Raw genomic sequence first — 14977 nt, 5'->3', positions numbered from 1 at the left:
CGTGTAGGGTTCCGTGTAGGAAGAGAGGAGGGATAAGGTTCACGATAAACGGTCACCGTTACTTCAACCTGGTGCTGATAACGAACGTTGCGGGAGCCGGGGACATAGTGAGAGCGAGCGTGAAGGGGTCGAAGACAGGGTGGATGAGCATGAGCAGGAACTGGGGGCAGAACTGGCAGTCTAACGCCGTTCTGGCTGGTCAGTCACTGTCGTTCCGTGTCACCGGCAGTGACCGTAGATCATCCACCTCCTGGAACATTGTTCCCTCTCACTGGCAGTTTGGTCAAACTTTTGTCGGGAAGAATTTCAGGGTCTGATTTGAGAAGATCGAGAAAGTGTGGGAACAAAGTTTAAAAAATTGATGAAACGGAGCCCAAGAAAGACGCCCCGTTAATTTCGGCTTTACTTTTATTTTGCCAAGGTAGTGGGGGGAGAGAGAGAGAGAGTTTTTTAAAGTTCGTGTCTTTTTGTCTGTTTTTCCTCTGCGGTTGACTGTGCTCTTGAGTTATGGGGTGAAGAGCTGAAGTGGCTGTGAGAAGTTATTGTTGAACAGCCCGCAGCTCTCTGAATACATGAGTTTGTAATGCTGATGTTTAATACACAACTTTGTTCTTCTAATTCATCTCTTTCTCACGCCATTGTTACATAGCAATGTCCTTTGGGACATTCTTTCAGTTCTTTTGCTTCTTGTCTTCTCTCTCTCTCTGTAACATGAACAAATCTAAATGGATTAAACCATATATGTTCACTAACTTTGTTTCTGGGCTTCTCCAGTTACAGCATTTCCACCTTCTCAACAAGCGTTTATGGCCAATTTGTCATTACTTTTAGACAATTTATTTATTGAATCTCTCACGGCAGTGAGATTCAAATTGAAAATGCTCAACACAGGAACAGTCTACACACTCGCAGACAAGGAAACGTCCAAAGACAAAACATGTAAAGAAACATAGAGACATTGTATGGAAGAAACCGTGATTTCCATCCCCTATCATCAAGGCTTTCTTTGAACAGAACCAGGGTAGGAAAGAACCCCCCACCAAAATCTGACGATGTTACAGAAAAATCTGGGTTCAGGGCTCATATCAAGTGTAAAAATTGGAAGGACCTTCATCGAGGGCAAGGAGGAGTAAAAACCCTAATTCGAAAAAGGGAAAATTTTTTAGAATTCTCCTTCGATTTCGATTAGGGTTTTCTCCACCCCGAGGGATTTGTTTAGTTCCCACTCAATCCTCTCTCTTTCTAATCATTGCCCATGAAAAAAAAAATTGTTCTTCAGTGTAAAGATCTTGAATTTGCGGGAATTGTACCCAAAAAAAAATTCATTTTTTTTAGGGGAAAACAGAAAGGAAGAGAAACCAGAGCTCGGTGAATCGATGAAGACGGCGAGCAGAGGTATGTGCGTGTGTGTATATATATATGTATCTACGAATTTTACCTGGGCTAGGGTTTTGTTAGCCTAGGTATGGTTGGGTTTAGTTTGGCTAATGGGCTAACTTTAATTCGACCCAATTGAATCGGTGTAGGATTGAACCCGATATGGTTTTAGCTAAACCCAGCTTTGCACAAGATTATCCCGTCATCCAAACATACCTCTTCTCTTTCAGCTCTTTGGTTCTTCTTCATCTCTGTTACTTGTTAAGTTTCTGGATATCGGAATCGGGATTGATCGGAATTTCCGATGTTTAATCAGTTCGGTGCCACGGCGGAGACGCTGAGTAAGGCGTCGGCGGTGGTTCTCCGGATCGGAACCGACGCTCATTTGTATGACGATCCCGAGGACGTCAGCATCGCTCCGCTTCTCGACAGCAAGTTCGACTCCGAGAAGTGCGAGGCTCTCAAGCGCGTCCTCGCTCTCATCGCTCAAGGATTCGATGTCTCCAATTTCTTTCCTCAGGTTCTACCTTGATCCATGTTGCTTACAAGTTCATGTGTACATTTATGGATATGTGTGTACGCGATTGTATATTGGTTGAATAAGATCAGGGAGATCTAGGGTCGTCATCATGATTGGATTGTCTGGACTATCGGCTTGCGAATTATAAAAGGGAGATTTCAGCTGATGTCTTATTGCGCAAAAATGTATTCGATTCTTAATTTTCACCTCGTTACTGGGGGTGTTGGGAATCTGGGTAGGAGATTTTCTGCTTGTCTTCTGTACGATTTTCCTTACATTTCTGTATATGTGTTCGCAGGTGGTCAAGAATGTGGCGTCGCAGTCATTGGAAGTGAAGAAACTAGTATACTTGTATCTACTGCATTATGCTGAAAAGTAAGTGAAAGGAAATCGTTTAATCAACCACTTGTTCTTTTATTCGTTTCTCCACGTTGTTGATGTGCGCTTATGTTCAAGTTAGGGGATGCTTATTGATTTTAAAGTAGTAGCATTTAAAGCTTTTCTATGAAAGAAATTGACGTTGAATATGTTTCTTATATTGGTTTTCGTTGTTTATGTAGGCGTCCAAATGAAGCATTGCTCTCGATCAACTATTTCCAGAAGGATTTGGGGGATCCAAATCCATTGGTTAGGGCTTGGGCACTCCGTACCATGGCGGGGATTCGTTTACATATAATTGCACCTCTCGTGCTTGCAGCTGTGGGGAAGTGTGCAAGGGATCCTGCAGTTTATGTCCGAAAATGTGCTGCAAATGCTCTTCCAAAGTTGCATGACTTGCAGCTAGAAGAACATGCTCCTGCAATTGAAGAGGTCGGTATACTCAATTATTATGGTAGCTATAACTTACAAGTCATGCATGTCCTTTCCAGTTTGTGTGCTGCAGTTTATAGATCTCTGTCATGTATATAGATGAGCCCTAGAGTTTAAATATTTTGTCAGGTTTCTATTCATTCATGTTGTAGTGATAGAAGTTTGGGTAGGACTTGCGTGTCTAAGGTCCTCGGTTTTAGGGGTTTTAGATGCCAGTAATGATTTTGTCATTGAGCGTGATTGATCTTGTTGCAGCTTGTTGGGATATTGTTGAATGATCATTCTCCTGGAGTTGTTGGAGCAGCAGCAGCAGCATTCTCTTCTGTCTGCCCCAATAACTTTGAACTGATCAGAAGGAACTATAGAAAATTGTGTGAGATTCTTCCTGATGTAGAAGAGTGGGGCCAGATAGTACTTATAGGAATTCTTTTGCGATATGCCGTTGCAAGGCATGGACTTGTACGGGAATCATTGATGTTGTCTCCACATAGTTTGGGCAATGGCTTCTGCAAGAAGGATGGTTTAGGCAAGGAGCTTGTGATGGATAAAGGAGACGGTGATATGAATGGGTCATTAGACTCTGATCTGGTTGGCATGGTCATCAAATGTTATGTTGAAGGACCAGATGATTACCTATCACGGTCTAGTTGCCATGACACAGTTTCATCTGCTTTTGGTAGAAAAGATAGCACATCTATTGCAGATAATGATGGTGTGAAGATTCTGCTTCAATGTACATCACCTTTGTTATGGAGTAACAATAGTGCGGTTGTACTGGCAGCAGCTGGTGTTCACTGGATTATGGGACCTAAGGAAGACGTTAAAAAAATTGTTAAACCACTCTTGTTTTTGCTTAGATCATCCAGTTCCTCCAAATATGTGGTAACTGTTTTTTTCTAAATCATTCATGTGAATATAATTTATTATTTCATTCATGTCAAAAACATTTGTATTGGTCTTTTGCACAGAATATTAAACTCTTTTAGATGAATTGTCAAGTAGTCTTGACGAATATGATCTGCTTTCTAACCATTGTTCATTCATGCTTATGGCAGGTCCTCTGCAATATTTTAGTGTTTGCTAAAGCAGTGCCCTCTCTGTTTGCTCCACACTTTGAATATTTCTATATCAGTTCCTCAGATGCATATCAGGTTAAAGCATTGAAGCTGGAGATACTTTCTCTTGTCGCTACCAGTTCATCTATTTCTTCTATCTTCAGAGAGTTTGAGGTACTCTCTTTTCCTGAACTTAATATTGAATTTTCTGCAAGGTACTCATGAGCGCCTAACTTTCTTCATAAACACTTAATTGAGCACATTGATTTTTTTTATAAAAACATTTCTAATTGTCACCCCCAAACAGTTATTTTTTTTCTCTATCCTTGTGGTATGTCAGTGGACAAATGATATGTGCATCACTGAATGCTTCAATCCTGAACTTCTCCTAGGATTATATTGGAGATCCAGACAGGCAGTTTGCGGCTGATACAGTTGCAGCAATTGGTGTATGTGCAAAGAGATTACCAAATATTCCAACTTCATCCCTTGATGGATTGTTAGCTCTAATTGGACAGGGTTTGTAACAGGGTTTGCTATACTTCTTTTCAATTGCATACATTTTCAGATCATTTGCAGAATCAGTTGAAGTAGCTTTCACAATGTCTCAGAATCTTTTGCTGGCAATATTGAATCCATGGATGGAGAAGCTGCAGTATTGGTTCAAGCTGTAATGTCGGTTCAGACGATCATAGAACAAGATCCGCTAAGTCATGAGAAAGTACGCGCCTCTTATCCTTAACTTATAGAACCGCTTTGTCATTGCATGGAAAGTGTTGCAATGATCTCATATGTGCTGTTTATCACTTTGTTTGTTTGTTTGTGAATGACCAATTGATTTCTTTCCTACTTTTTTTGCTTTTGGGTTTTTGAAGGTGATAATTCAATTGTTCCGTAGTCTTGATTCAATCAAGGTGCCGGCTGCTCGTTCAACTATTATCTGGATGGTGGGGGTATACAGCTCTTTGGGGCATATCATTCCTAAAATGATGACCACAGTAATTAAGTACCTTGCATGGAGCTTTAAGTCAGAGGCATCGGACACGAAACTTCAGATTCTTAATACTACTGCTAAGGTACTCATTAAGAGGCATCTCAAAACTTCCCATCCTGATTTCACTGGCAGGAACTGGAAGTATGTCAGCTTAACTATATTGATATTCTTTTCAACAACCCCTTGATGGCAAGTTCCACTTTTTTATTAGAAAAGAAATTATCTACATATTTTTACTGTTACGGCAATTTTATGATTGATTTCATATTGCTGTCTTCTATTTATTTTATTCTTTTGCAATCGACCTATCTATTTCTCTGGATAAACCTATTCCATTTCTGGATTAGTATAGTCTGATTTTCCGTAAAACAATATCCCTATTCTGATGCAGGTCTGCCTGCATTTGAATCTTTTAGCTTTTGCTATGGTCATCTTCCCCCTTATGTTGATATGTATTTACTTTGGCATATATCACTACTGAGAAGAAATCAATTAATTTATTCCCAAATTTCCATCATGATTATAGGTATTAACAAGCGCAAAGGGTGAAGACTTTCTGACGTTGAAAAGGATTGTGAGCTATGTGCTTGAATTGGGTGAATGTGACCTGAATTATGATGTGCGTGATCGGACTCGTTTCCTCAGAAAACTGCTGTCCGACAAGTTAGCTTCTCATGAGCGAGGGGGAGATGATGCCGAACCTCAGGAAAATTTCACTGCATATGTTGCAGAACATGTATTTGGGAGAAAGCTGGGACCTTTTTCACCTAAGCCCTCTCACCATCGGTTTTATCTCCCCGGATCTCTGTCGCATATAGTTCTTCATGCAGCTCCTGGGTATGAACCTCTTCCGAAGCCTTGTAGTTTTGTGTTTGAGGAACATGATCAGTTGTCAGATTTAAGAAGACAACGAGATGTTGCAACTGATTCGGATGGTTCTCGAGGATCTTCGGGAACAATTGATGATTACGGTTCTGAATCTGCTACTGATTCAGTTCCCAGCAGTGACAGTGATGAAAGTACTCCCTCAAATGAAGCCAGGGACACGCCATATCCATTAATTCAGATATCAGATTTTACTGAATCTTCTACAAATCAAGGTGGTGGTTCTGTCTCTAACTCTGCGGATCTCGAAGAACTAAGGTCGAGAAAGGCCCTGGATATGTGGTTAAATGAACAGCCTAGTACATCGACTGAAAATTCATCAGTTTCAACTAGGAATCAGAGCTCTTATGCAAAAATATCCATTGGTGATATAGGAAGCAGAGTGAAGCCAAAAACCTATACTCTTTTGGATCCTGCAAATGGCAATGGCTTGAAGGTGGATTACGCCTTTCTATCTGAAGTTTCCACTGTATCCATGTTGCATGTTTGTGTAGAAATTGTATTCGAGAATAGCTCTTCTGAACCTATCCTGGAGGTAAATTTGGAGGAGGAAGAAACAAATAAGGCATCGGACTCTGTGGACCAGGCTTTGGTTGAAAAGGGGAGGTAAACTTTCTTCTTCAATGTCCGGATTTCTTTAGAAACATGCTTTGCTTATTTGATATATAACCGCGGCTTACATTAAAGCATCTTATCGAGTGATATATGACACGAGTTATTCATTGTATTCTATGTATCAAATGATATTTTACTCGAAAACTGTTTCTTTTAATTCTCTAATCTCTCACCTCTCCTTTTGAATCCTGCAGCATATCTCAAGACAATGTGCCAACGTTAGTGCCTATGGAGGAAATTAATCGTCTCGATCCTGGTGAGAGAGCAAAGGGAATTATCCAGGTCCGCTTTCATCACCACCTGCTTCCCTTGAAGTTGGCCTTACGTTACAACGGGAAGAAGGTTCCTGTCAAGTTGCGGCCTGATATTGGGTACTTTGTGAAACCATTTTCGATGAGCGTTGAGGCGTTTAAAGATACCGAATCGCGCCTTCCGGGAATGTTCGAGTATACCAGGAGGTCAGTTATTTTCTTTCCTCATCCATCATAGAAAGTAGCATGTTATATGGACTCATTATAAGAAAACTAGTACATTAATGGAATGAAAAAAAAATTGTGACGATAAATATGATTCGGGTACATTTCTCGTGTTGATTTCCATTCCGTAATTAACCCGGGTTTTCTTGACTTTGGGTATCAGATGTACGTTCACAGGCCACGTTGGAGATGAGAGCACCGAAGCGAAAGACAGATTTCTATGGATATGTGAGAGTATTGGGTTGAAGATGCTTAGCAATTCAAATCTATTCCTTGTGTCAGTGGAGATGCCAGTTGCAAACAACCTGGAAGATGCAACCGGTCTGTGTTTGAGGTTCGGAAGCAAGATCTTGAGCAGTGAAATCCCTCTCTTGATTTCCGTAACTGTCGAGGGTAGATGCTCAGAACCACTCAACCTGACCATCAAAATCAACTGCGAGGAAACCGTCTTTGGCTTGAACTTGTTGAACAGAGTAGCTAATTTCTTGGCGGATCCGTGAAAAAGATGTCCAAATCTGAGATTTATATTTATTTAGTTCGCGTGGATTGTTTTGAGTGATGTGGCATCAAGGGGTGTTCTTATGTTCAACACTGATGGACCAAGAGCTGTTGTTGTTATAATCCCACAGGAGATGCTTTCTCGTTTACAAAGGAGGACAAAGGGGGTAATGGAACTCAGGCTCATGCCCTTATGTCTGATTCTCTGTACGAGCTTCTGGTCGTACCCGTATGGCCAGTAAAATAATCAATTTCATCTGAGGCACATGTATAACCCATTCTATCTACCGACATTGACTTTAGAGTAGGATTGGTCAAACACATCAGATATGGTTTTTGGATATCTGATCCGACCCAACAAAAAAAAAATAAAAGTTGGAAAAGATCCGCGTTTTTGTAAGACAAAAGGAGACGAATTAAAAAATTCAGATATAAAAAAAACTCAGAATATGGCAATGGAGAGAGAGAGGGGATGCAGCAGACTTACGATCGTTTACAAGCCCATGTTGTTATAGAAACCAGAGTTTAAACTTGCTAACAGAGGAAAGACAACAGACACATACAGACCTTGCATCATTTTTGTTTTTTGAGTTTTATCTTTTGGGGGACAGAAAAAGAGGGGTTTTTTTTTCACAAGGCTTTCATCTAGGGGATAAGTCTGCAGACCTGGATCGAGATCCCGATGGCGATTTTGATGCCTTTCTCGGCGATGAGTTCCACTCACGTCGCCTTTCCTCTGCTCCATAGTCCGATTTCCTGAAACCACAGTTCGGTAACAGTTATCAGGAAGCAATCACACTCGGAAATTGAAACACGGTCTCGTCTCACTTACTCTCTGTACTCATTGTCTCCATTTCTGTCCCCATCTACAGCATTGTCATATCCGGGAGAATAGGACCTGCGGTTGTATTTTCTGTTTTCTTCTCGGGTAGGATCTCGGGCTGGTGGTGATCTTTGGTGTTCTTCTTGCTTTCGCCTTGGAGATGCAGAGTAATCTGCCCTTTGCCTTGGAGCAGGGGAATACGATCTGAAATGTAATGCCACGCGATTTTTATATCTCCTCGGGTTGACATTGAGAAGAATATGGAGGAGGAAAAGAGGTTGAGGTGAAAGCATTACCTTGATCTGTATCTGCTTCTAGAGTCCGATGGACGGAGAGGAGAGCGTGAATGTGAGGCTGAGCGTGACCGAGAACGTCCTGTGAATGAACACAACCCCCATTAGGATTGCTTGGTATCCAAGAAAGTGTATATACAAGTATACATAAAACTTCAGAATGCACTTGCATATACTATACATGTATTGTATACATTTGTATATCGGTCATAATTTTGCTGCTAATGTACTTAAATGCCAAGATCATTCACATCAGGTAACTGAACTCGAGAAATAAAGTAACAGGATTCATAAGCTCAGGCAGTCATAATCGTAGTGAGAATGATGAGAATCAAATTTCCTCTTTCCGGACCATATGAAAACAAATTGAACAGCAGCAAAGGTGATAAACAGGAGAAAATTATGACCAGATAATCACATGACAAGGACAAACTCTTAAAGTAGTCCGAAAGACGTCTGATCAGGCTTTATAACAATCTCGGATTCAAAGAGCAAAAAGCAAAAGTAAGAGACACAATCACAAACCGTAGTAGGCAGAAGATCGACCTCCATGGCTTGAAGGTCCCCTGAAAAAAATTGAAATAAAATCGATGATGTTCTCTCTGAACATATGAATGCAAATGATAAAGTCATATCTGATTAAAACCCTTTTCCCTATTTTCAGAAGTAAAAAACGGGTAACTAACCAACACAAATAACGAAGAAGAATTACCTAGTTGTCCTCGTCTTCACACGCATCTCCTCAGGCCTTTTCCTCGACTCTGCAGCAACAACGACAGTAATCTCCCTCCCAGCAAATATTCTCTTATTCATGCTCCACTGAGCCTCAGCAGCGTCATATGAATCCACAAACTCCACAAAAGCAAATCCACGGGGTTCCCTGCATAATGATATAGAAACTTTATCATTCCAAGTAGTCAATGGTCCATACATAAGCACTTACATCAGGGAAAAAAGGTTCCTCCATAGATTCATTCACCAGAACATCACTGAACACACAATCATTAGCCAGTATACCTTTCGAAACTACTGTAAAAGTCAGCTTCTGAGGGTGAGAGTTTCCATTAATGCAGAGCTCAAGTTAAGGGAAGCGGTTAGTAGCTGACCTTTCTTCACAGTTCAAGCATAATAACTTGAAAAGAGGGGAGAGATCTAGAAAGATCTTGACATGCTTGAAAAGAATAAGTAGCACTTGATCCCAAACTTAGACTCTTCAAGTCGCTTTCCCCCTCAAACTTGTAAAGGTACGAGAGTAATTTATGGTGTTACTTGAACATATGCTTCATTTATTACCACTTCCAAGGGAAGTTTCTTCATTATTATTTGCTTCAACAAGGGATATTCTTCACTTATTGCAGCTTCAAAAGAAATGAATCATCATTGGCATTAAACTTGCATTAATGATGATAAAAAGATGCACAAGTTGAAACTATCATGTAGCAGCCAACGACCAAGCAAAAGAGAAACAAGCAAGAGAGGCCACTTACCCAGAATAATAATCCCTAGGGATATAAATATCCCTAACAGGTCCAAACCTCTCGAAAGGAACTCGGAGCTCTTCCGGCCTGCAAACAGAATAAACTAAAACTTTTGATGACAAGAAAAAATAGCCAAAACCCAGAATTTGCATAAGAGTAGGGAATCTTAGCTGAAACTAAGTAAAAAACTCGTAGAGAGACAAAACCTGCAATCAAGAGGAATGTTTCGAACCAAAAGGCTTCCATGGTTTGAGCCCTTACGCCCACCATATCCACGTCTAGGAGGAGGACTTCTCCCTCGACCACCATATCCTCTCCTCGGAGGGCTGTAATACGGTGGACTGTATCTTCTCATGACCAAACACCAACCTACCTACTCGCCAAGACAACATCGTCCCGATCAAACAAGACATCAAAATCAAGCTTGCGTAACGGAATCACACCTAAGAGTCCGAAAATTAGCCAGCGTCACAGAGAATTCCTCAAAACCCAAAACCAAAGCTCAAAACACTTAGGGTTTGCATCGGAGCATCAGTCACTAACGAAGAATGACTTGCGAGAAAAGGAGCGGAATTTACCTGCGATCGAACGCAGAAAACTTCAAAAAGTGCAGAGAAGAGAATTCAAGAGCACCTCGTCAAGACAGAGATCTGAAATGAACCCTAAGTTCGTAGTAATGTTCTGTTAGAAACAGAGAAAGGATTGTGCCTTCCTTGTGATAAGAAACTGGGCCCCCATTGAAACATGGGCTTGGCCCAGTTCTTTGCGTGTAGATTTAATTTCATTTCATTTTTAAATATATGGACTGTCTAATTGATTTTGATTTGTTTTGAGTAATTCAATATAAAGTTGAAATCATTTCTCTCTTTATCTTAAAAAATTTCATAGAATTTTTAAAAATTATTTAAATATGTCAAAAATAAATGGAACACATACGTAAAGATATATACACATATATAGTTAGTAATCCTGCAACACAATTTAAATAAAGATTTCATAAAAAAGAACAATTCAATGAAAAAAAATTGCAAGTATTATTTTAAATTCTATTAATGACAGAGACAACCATAAGAACTTGCGGCAGTGTACCACACGCGCCACGAGGACGAAGAAGAAAACAAGCTGAAACACACACACAAGCCATTGCGTTGCGTTGGTTGTTTCTTCGACAAGGTCCACAGAAACGGCACACAGTACGAATAGAAAAGCGGGAAACAGGATGCAGTCTCCAGGATGCAAGTGAGTTTTCCTTTCCCCATTCCATTTTGAGGAATACTCACTTTGACCCCATATCTTATTAATCATTCCATTTTGCTCCCATTTATTCCAGTTCCTAAACGGGACTCCCATATTCTATTTTGTATAATCTCTTTATGCTCCAAATTTTACAAATATCAACAACACTCTTTTAACTCACTCCAGTCTCCATCAATCTTAAGATCAATACAACAAAATACATGGAAATCCGTACAATACACTGAAAATTCGTACAAAATACAGTACTGCCACATGTTCTATACCTACAAAACCTAAAGGGTTTTTGTCTGCACATCCAATTTTTCAGGAATCAGACTCCGGTTTTTAATCCTAATTTTCGGTACCTTTAACCGGTTCGGTTTTGGTCGGTTTGCCAAAGTTGTCCTGCACTCTTTGCAAGGCTCTTACCACCTGGTCCATAGTTAGACGAGACTTGGGTTCGAAGGAGATGCACTGCACGGCTATGCTCGCGACTCTAACCGCTTCTTCCGGCAAATACTGTCCGTCTAACCGTCTATCCACGATTTGGAGGACCTTCCGTTTGCTGGTGAGATAAGGCCGAGCCCATTCCACGAGGTTTTCTTCCTTAGCCGGTCTATTGGGGTCCAATGCTCGCCTACCCGACAATATTTCCAGCAGAACCACCCCGAAACTGTACACATCGCTTCTCGTGTTCAAATGTCCTGACCATATAAAACGGGATACGAGGATGAAACAAGATCAGTTTCAGATCAAGTAGCTACCAGTCAAACCATATAGTTGATATATGCTACTTAAACATCATGTTTTGATACATCTATAAATTGATTGATGTACCTGTGGACATATATTCAGGAGCGGCATACCCGTAAGTACCCATGACCCGCGTACTAACATGGCTTTGATCACCCATTGGGCCGTCTCGGGCCAACCCGAAATCCGAGAGTTTGGCATTGTAGTCCTATCATTTGAATCAAAACACAAGTCATAATCTAATTGCTTGGAGACAAGACTCTGAACAGACTTAATGACACTACTGAATACCGAATCAAGTAAGATGTTCGAAGCCTTGAAGTCTCGGTAGATCACTCTGACGGAATCGCTGTGAAGAAAAGCGAGCCCTTTGGCCGCATCTACCGCTACTTTGACCCGTAATCTCCACGAGAGCGAACTCCCTGCCCCATAACCCAATCATGATAAATCTCTCTAATTCCATGAGCTAACCTTTACAAAAATGATCATCACTCACTTTTGAAAAGATGATTCTCAAGGCTTCTGTTGGGCATAAACTCGTATACAAGAAGTCGGTGTTCGTCCTCCAGACAATAACCAATCAGTTTAACCAGATTCGGGTGACTCAACTGACCCAAGTAGTTGATCTCTGTCTGGAATCCAACACACAAAAACAACAATCAGAAGACCGAAACTATCAAGTAAAGATCCAAACTTTTGGAAGAAATGAATACTCACCAGCCATTCACGATGACCCTGAAAACCTTCCCGGCTAAGCCGTTTAACCGCGATGGCCAAACCGGTTCCCGGTTTAGTCGGAGTAAGAGTGTCCTCATCGATACAGCCTCTGAAAACAGGACCGAAGCCTCCTTCTCCGACCACGCTGTCTGTTCCGAAGTTCCTGGTGGCGAGCTTGAGTTCGTTGAAGCTGAAGCTTTTGACACTCGCAGACTGTAAAATCTCTCCCTCTGTTTTCACTAACGATTTCTGGCTCGAAAGACTTAGGCCGTACAGATCGCTGCTTTTCTCGCTCGAATTTGCTTCTGCACAAACACATGCGTTGCCCAGATTCAGATCCTAACAAAAGTTTCTACATCGCATTTTTCCCCAGAGAATCATACGATGGTCTAATCATGTTCCGAGTTTATGAATTTCCAAAATTTCCTTCCTTTGTTCAAAATCATGGACCCGGGCAAACGAACACATGCAAAAGGCCAGATTTTCCCGGGAAACAAACATCAGGGGGGGGAAATCAACTGAGAAAGTTGTAGTCGGAGGTACGTTACCGTTACGGGGAGGACTTTCGGCCTTGATCCGAGAACTGAGACAAGAACCCATGAACCCAGACAGGAAGAACACGAAAAGATTCTCCCTTTTCGTTGTATTGCTTCAGCTGTACGGCAGAACAGGACTTGTCAAAGTAGTGGAACCCAAGAAATTATAGAAAACCCATATGGTCCCATGAAGAAGAACATCAAGGAGAGAGACAGAGAGAGAGAAGGCGAAGAAGACAGAGAACGAGTAAAAGAGTTGTGTGGAGGAGGTAAGAGAGAGGACCAAAGACCGGTCTCTTTCATGTTCTGAAATGAAATGTAAGGAAAGTAAAAAACAATGTAGGAAAAAACTTTTGAATTCCGATTTTTGATCCAATGACCAATCAAAGTCTTCAAATATTTTGGATTATAAATATCTCTCAATGGCCGAGAAAGTCCTCGAGAACCCGAAATCCCGACACTGCCGCAAAACTCACGCGAGCCCTCGCTGCTCACGAATTGATTCCAAATCTCTCTCTTTGAATTTGAGAATATTCTAAAATTATATTCTATCATATATTTAGATTTAATTTTATTTTTATGTTTTAGATATTTATAAACGATAATTTTATAAAAATATTTTCTGTATGGTTAATACATACTTGTCGAATTGATCTATTTTCGAATAAAAAGGTCATAAGGACGCGGATGCAAGAAAAATAAAATGTAAAATCTAGACAAGATTCAACATTTGATTTTTTTTCAGCGTTTTCGGATAAAAAGACTTTATTTTTATTATTTGTATAGATATTATATACCACACAATTCTGAACGAAACACACATGCAAACTCATTCAGAATTTCCTGTGTGCAATATGAATCCCAAAATCAACTCGTGTTTTCACACACACACATATATATATATATATATAAATTTGGATCCCGGAATAAAACTGTATATAATATGATGAATGGAACTATGACATAGAAATAGAATTTGTCCTACAAGACGAACAAAGACTAAGCATCATTTTTAGACATTTTTAAATGGAGTTTATGGTTATTTTTTGTAGCTCATAGACTCTTAATGATTAAAAAATTCAAGATTAGTTGGAGATTAATATTAGTTCTAAAATTAGTGTGAGTAAATTTTGGATAGAAACCACAAACATATATTATGAAAGAGTTTTTTTTTTGTTTCGTTACATAAAATCAAACTGAATTGAATAATTTTAAAATCAGTTTATTTAAATCAAATTTTAAAAAGCCGAAAAAATTAAATAAAAAAATTTATTTGATAGAAACGGAATCGAATAGAATAGGGATGACTACAAATGATATGAATCATTCGATTTTCATGAAAGACCGAGAAATGGATGACTTGCACGTCGACCATATCTAGAAAGAAGATCATGGCATCTGAGATCTGAGTCATGTTCTAATCTAAAGTTATCGTGCGATATATTCATTTTTTATATAATATGGTTGGTGTCTTGTGATTGCATTTCTTTTTTAACTGAAAAAGGTAAAAACAATTGTTTTAGTTGAAAAAGAGGGTTTGCGTTTTTCGTTCTTTTTGACGCTTTGCCTTTAAGGAAACATTCAACGAGGAGCAAGTTTAAAGAGAGAGAGAGAGCGTTGACTTACCTTCTGCAACACTAATTGGGTTTATTTTTCATATATACACACATATATATATATATATGTATATTTATGTATTGCCTTTAATCGTATTTTTTTAATAAATATTACTCAATCTTATTACAGTTAAAATTACTGTGGTTCTTTTGATATTTTGTGGTTGAGTATTCCATTTGAAATCATGGAGGAGATTATATATTATTAATTAGGTTTTACATTTGGTTTGGTTTTATTATGATATATATATATATATATATAGAGATTATGCAATCAATAATTTTAAAATTTTAC

The 14977-nt window shown here is 39.7% G+C and overlaps 4 protein-coding genes across 6 annotated transcripts in view; 2 read left to right on the top strand and 2 right to left on the bottom strand.

The window, feature by feature from the left end:
• LOC104808117 (expansin-A4-like) overlaps positions 1–622 on the top strand; it is a 1424-nt gene extending 802 nt beyond the window's left edge. The window contains exon 3 of the mRNA XM_010533709.2: positions 8–622. Within this exon, the coding sequence (XP_010532011.1) occupies positions 8–317 (310 nt within the window). The 3' untranslated portion in view covers positions 318–622. The remainder of the gene's footprint in view (positions 1–7) is intronic.
• Positions 623–1607: 985 nt separating this feature from the next.
• Positions 1608–7358, top strand: LOC104808042 (AP3-complex subunit beta-A). The gene is made up of 11 exons (XM_010533587.2): positions 1608–1897; positions 2196–2272; positions 2458–2707; positions 2963–3589; positions 3763–3936; positions 4155–4281; positions 4374–4483; positions 4638–4838; positions 5283–6247; positions 6451–6714; positions 6896–7358. The coding sequence occupies exons 1-11, from the start codon at positions 1682–1684 to the stop codon at positions 7230–7232; spliced, it is 3348 nt and encodes a 1115-aa protein (XP_010531889.1). The 5' UTR covers positions 1608–1681; the 3' UTR covers positions 7233–7358.
• Positions 7359–7662: 304 nt separating this feature from the next.
• On the bottom strand, positions 7663–10507 carry LOC104807945 (serine/arginine-rich SC35-like splicing factor SCL30). Of its 3 annotated transcripts, none has more exons than XM_010533438.2 (8): positions 10403–10507; positions 10031–10197; positions 9834–9911; positions 9059–9226; positions 8872–8912; positions 8350–8428; positions 8063–8257; positions 7663–7986 (listed from the first exon to the last, which is right to left on the bottom strand). In XM_010533438.2, exons 2-8 carry the CDS (start codon positions 10177–10179, stop codon positions 7872–7874), a joined length of 825 nt encoding a protein of 274 aa, XP_010531740.1. In that variant the 5' UTR covers positions 10180–10197; positions 10403–10507; the 3' UTR covers positions 7663–7871. The 3 variants fall into 3 exon arrangements, with proteins under 3 accessions (XP_010531740.1, XP_010531782.1, XP_019058268.1); XM_010533480.2 differs by having other exon boundaries at positions 10031–10267; positions 10403–10500; XM_019202723.1 differs by having other exon boundaries at positions 10031–10201; positions 10403–10498.
• A 700-nt stretch (positions 10508–11207) lies between these two features.
• Positions 11208–13321, bottom strand: LOC104807877 (serine/threonine-protein kinase BIK1-like). The gene is made up of 6 exons (XM_010533339.2): positions 13079–13321; positions 12531–12835; positions 12310–12445; positions 12105–12235; positions 11898–12021; positions 11208–11764 (listed from the first exon to the last, which is right to left on the bottom strand). Exons 1-6 carry the CDS (start codon positions 13128–13130, stop codon positions 11412–11414), a joined length of 1101 nt encoding a protein of 366 aa, XP_010531641.1. The 5' UTR covers positions 13131–13321; the 3' UTR covers positions 11208–11411.
• Positions 13322–14977: the final 1656 nt, after the last annotated feature.

Source organism: Tarenaya hassleriana, unplaced genomic scaffold (assembly GCF_000463585.1).
Source record: "Tarenaya hassleriana unplaced genomic scaffold, ASM46358v1 Cleome1, whole genome shotgun sequence".
NCBI lineage: Eukaryota > Viridiplantae > Streptophyta > Magnoliopsida > Brassicales > Cleomaceae > Tarenaya > Tarenaya hassleriana.
This window is presented reverse-complemented; position numbering and strand designations above follow the sequence as displayed.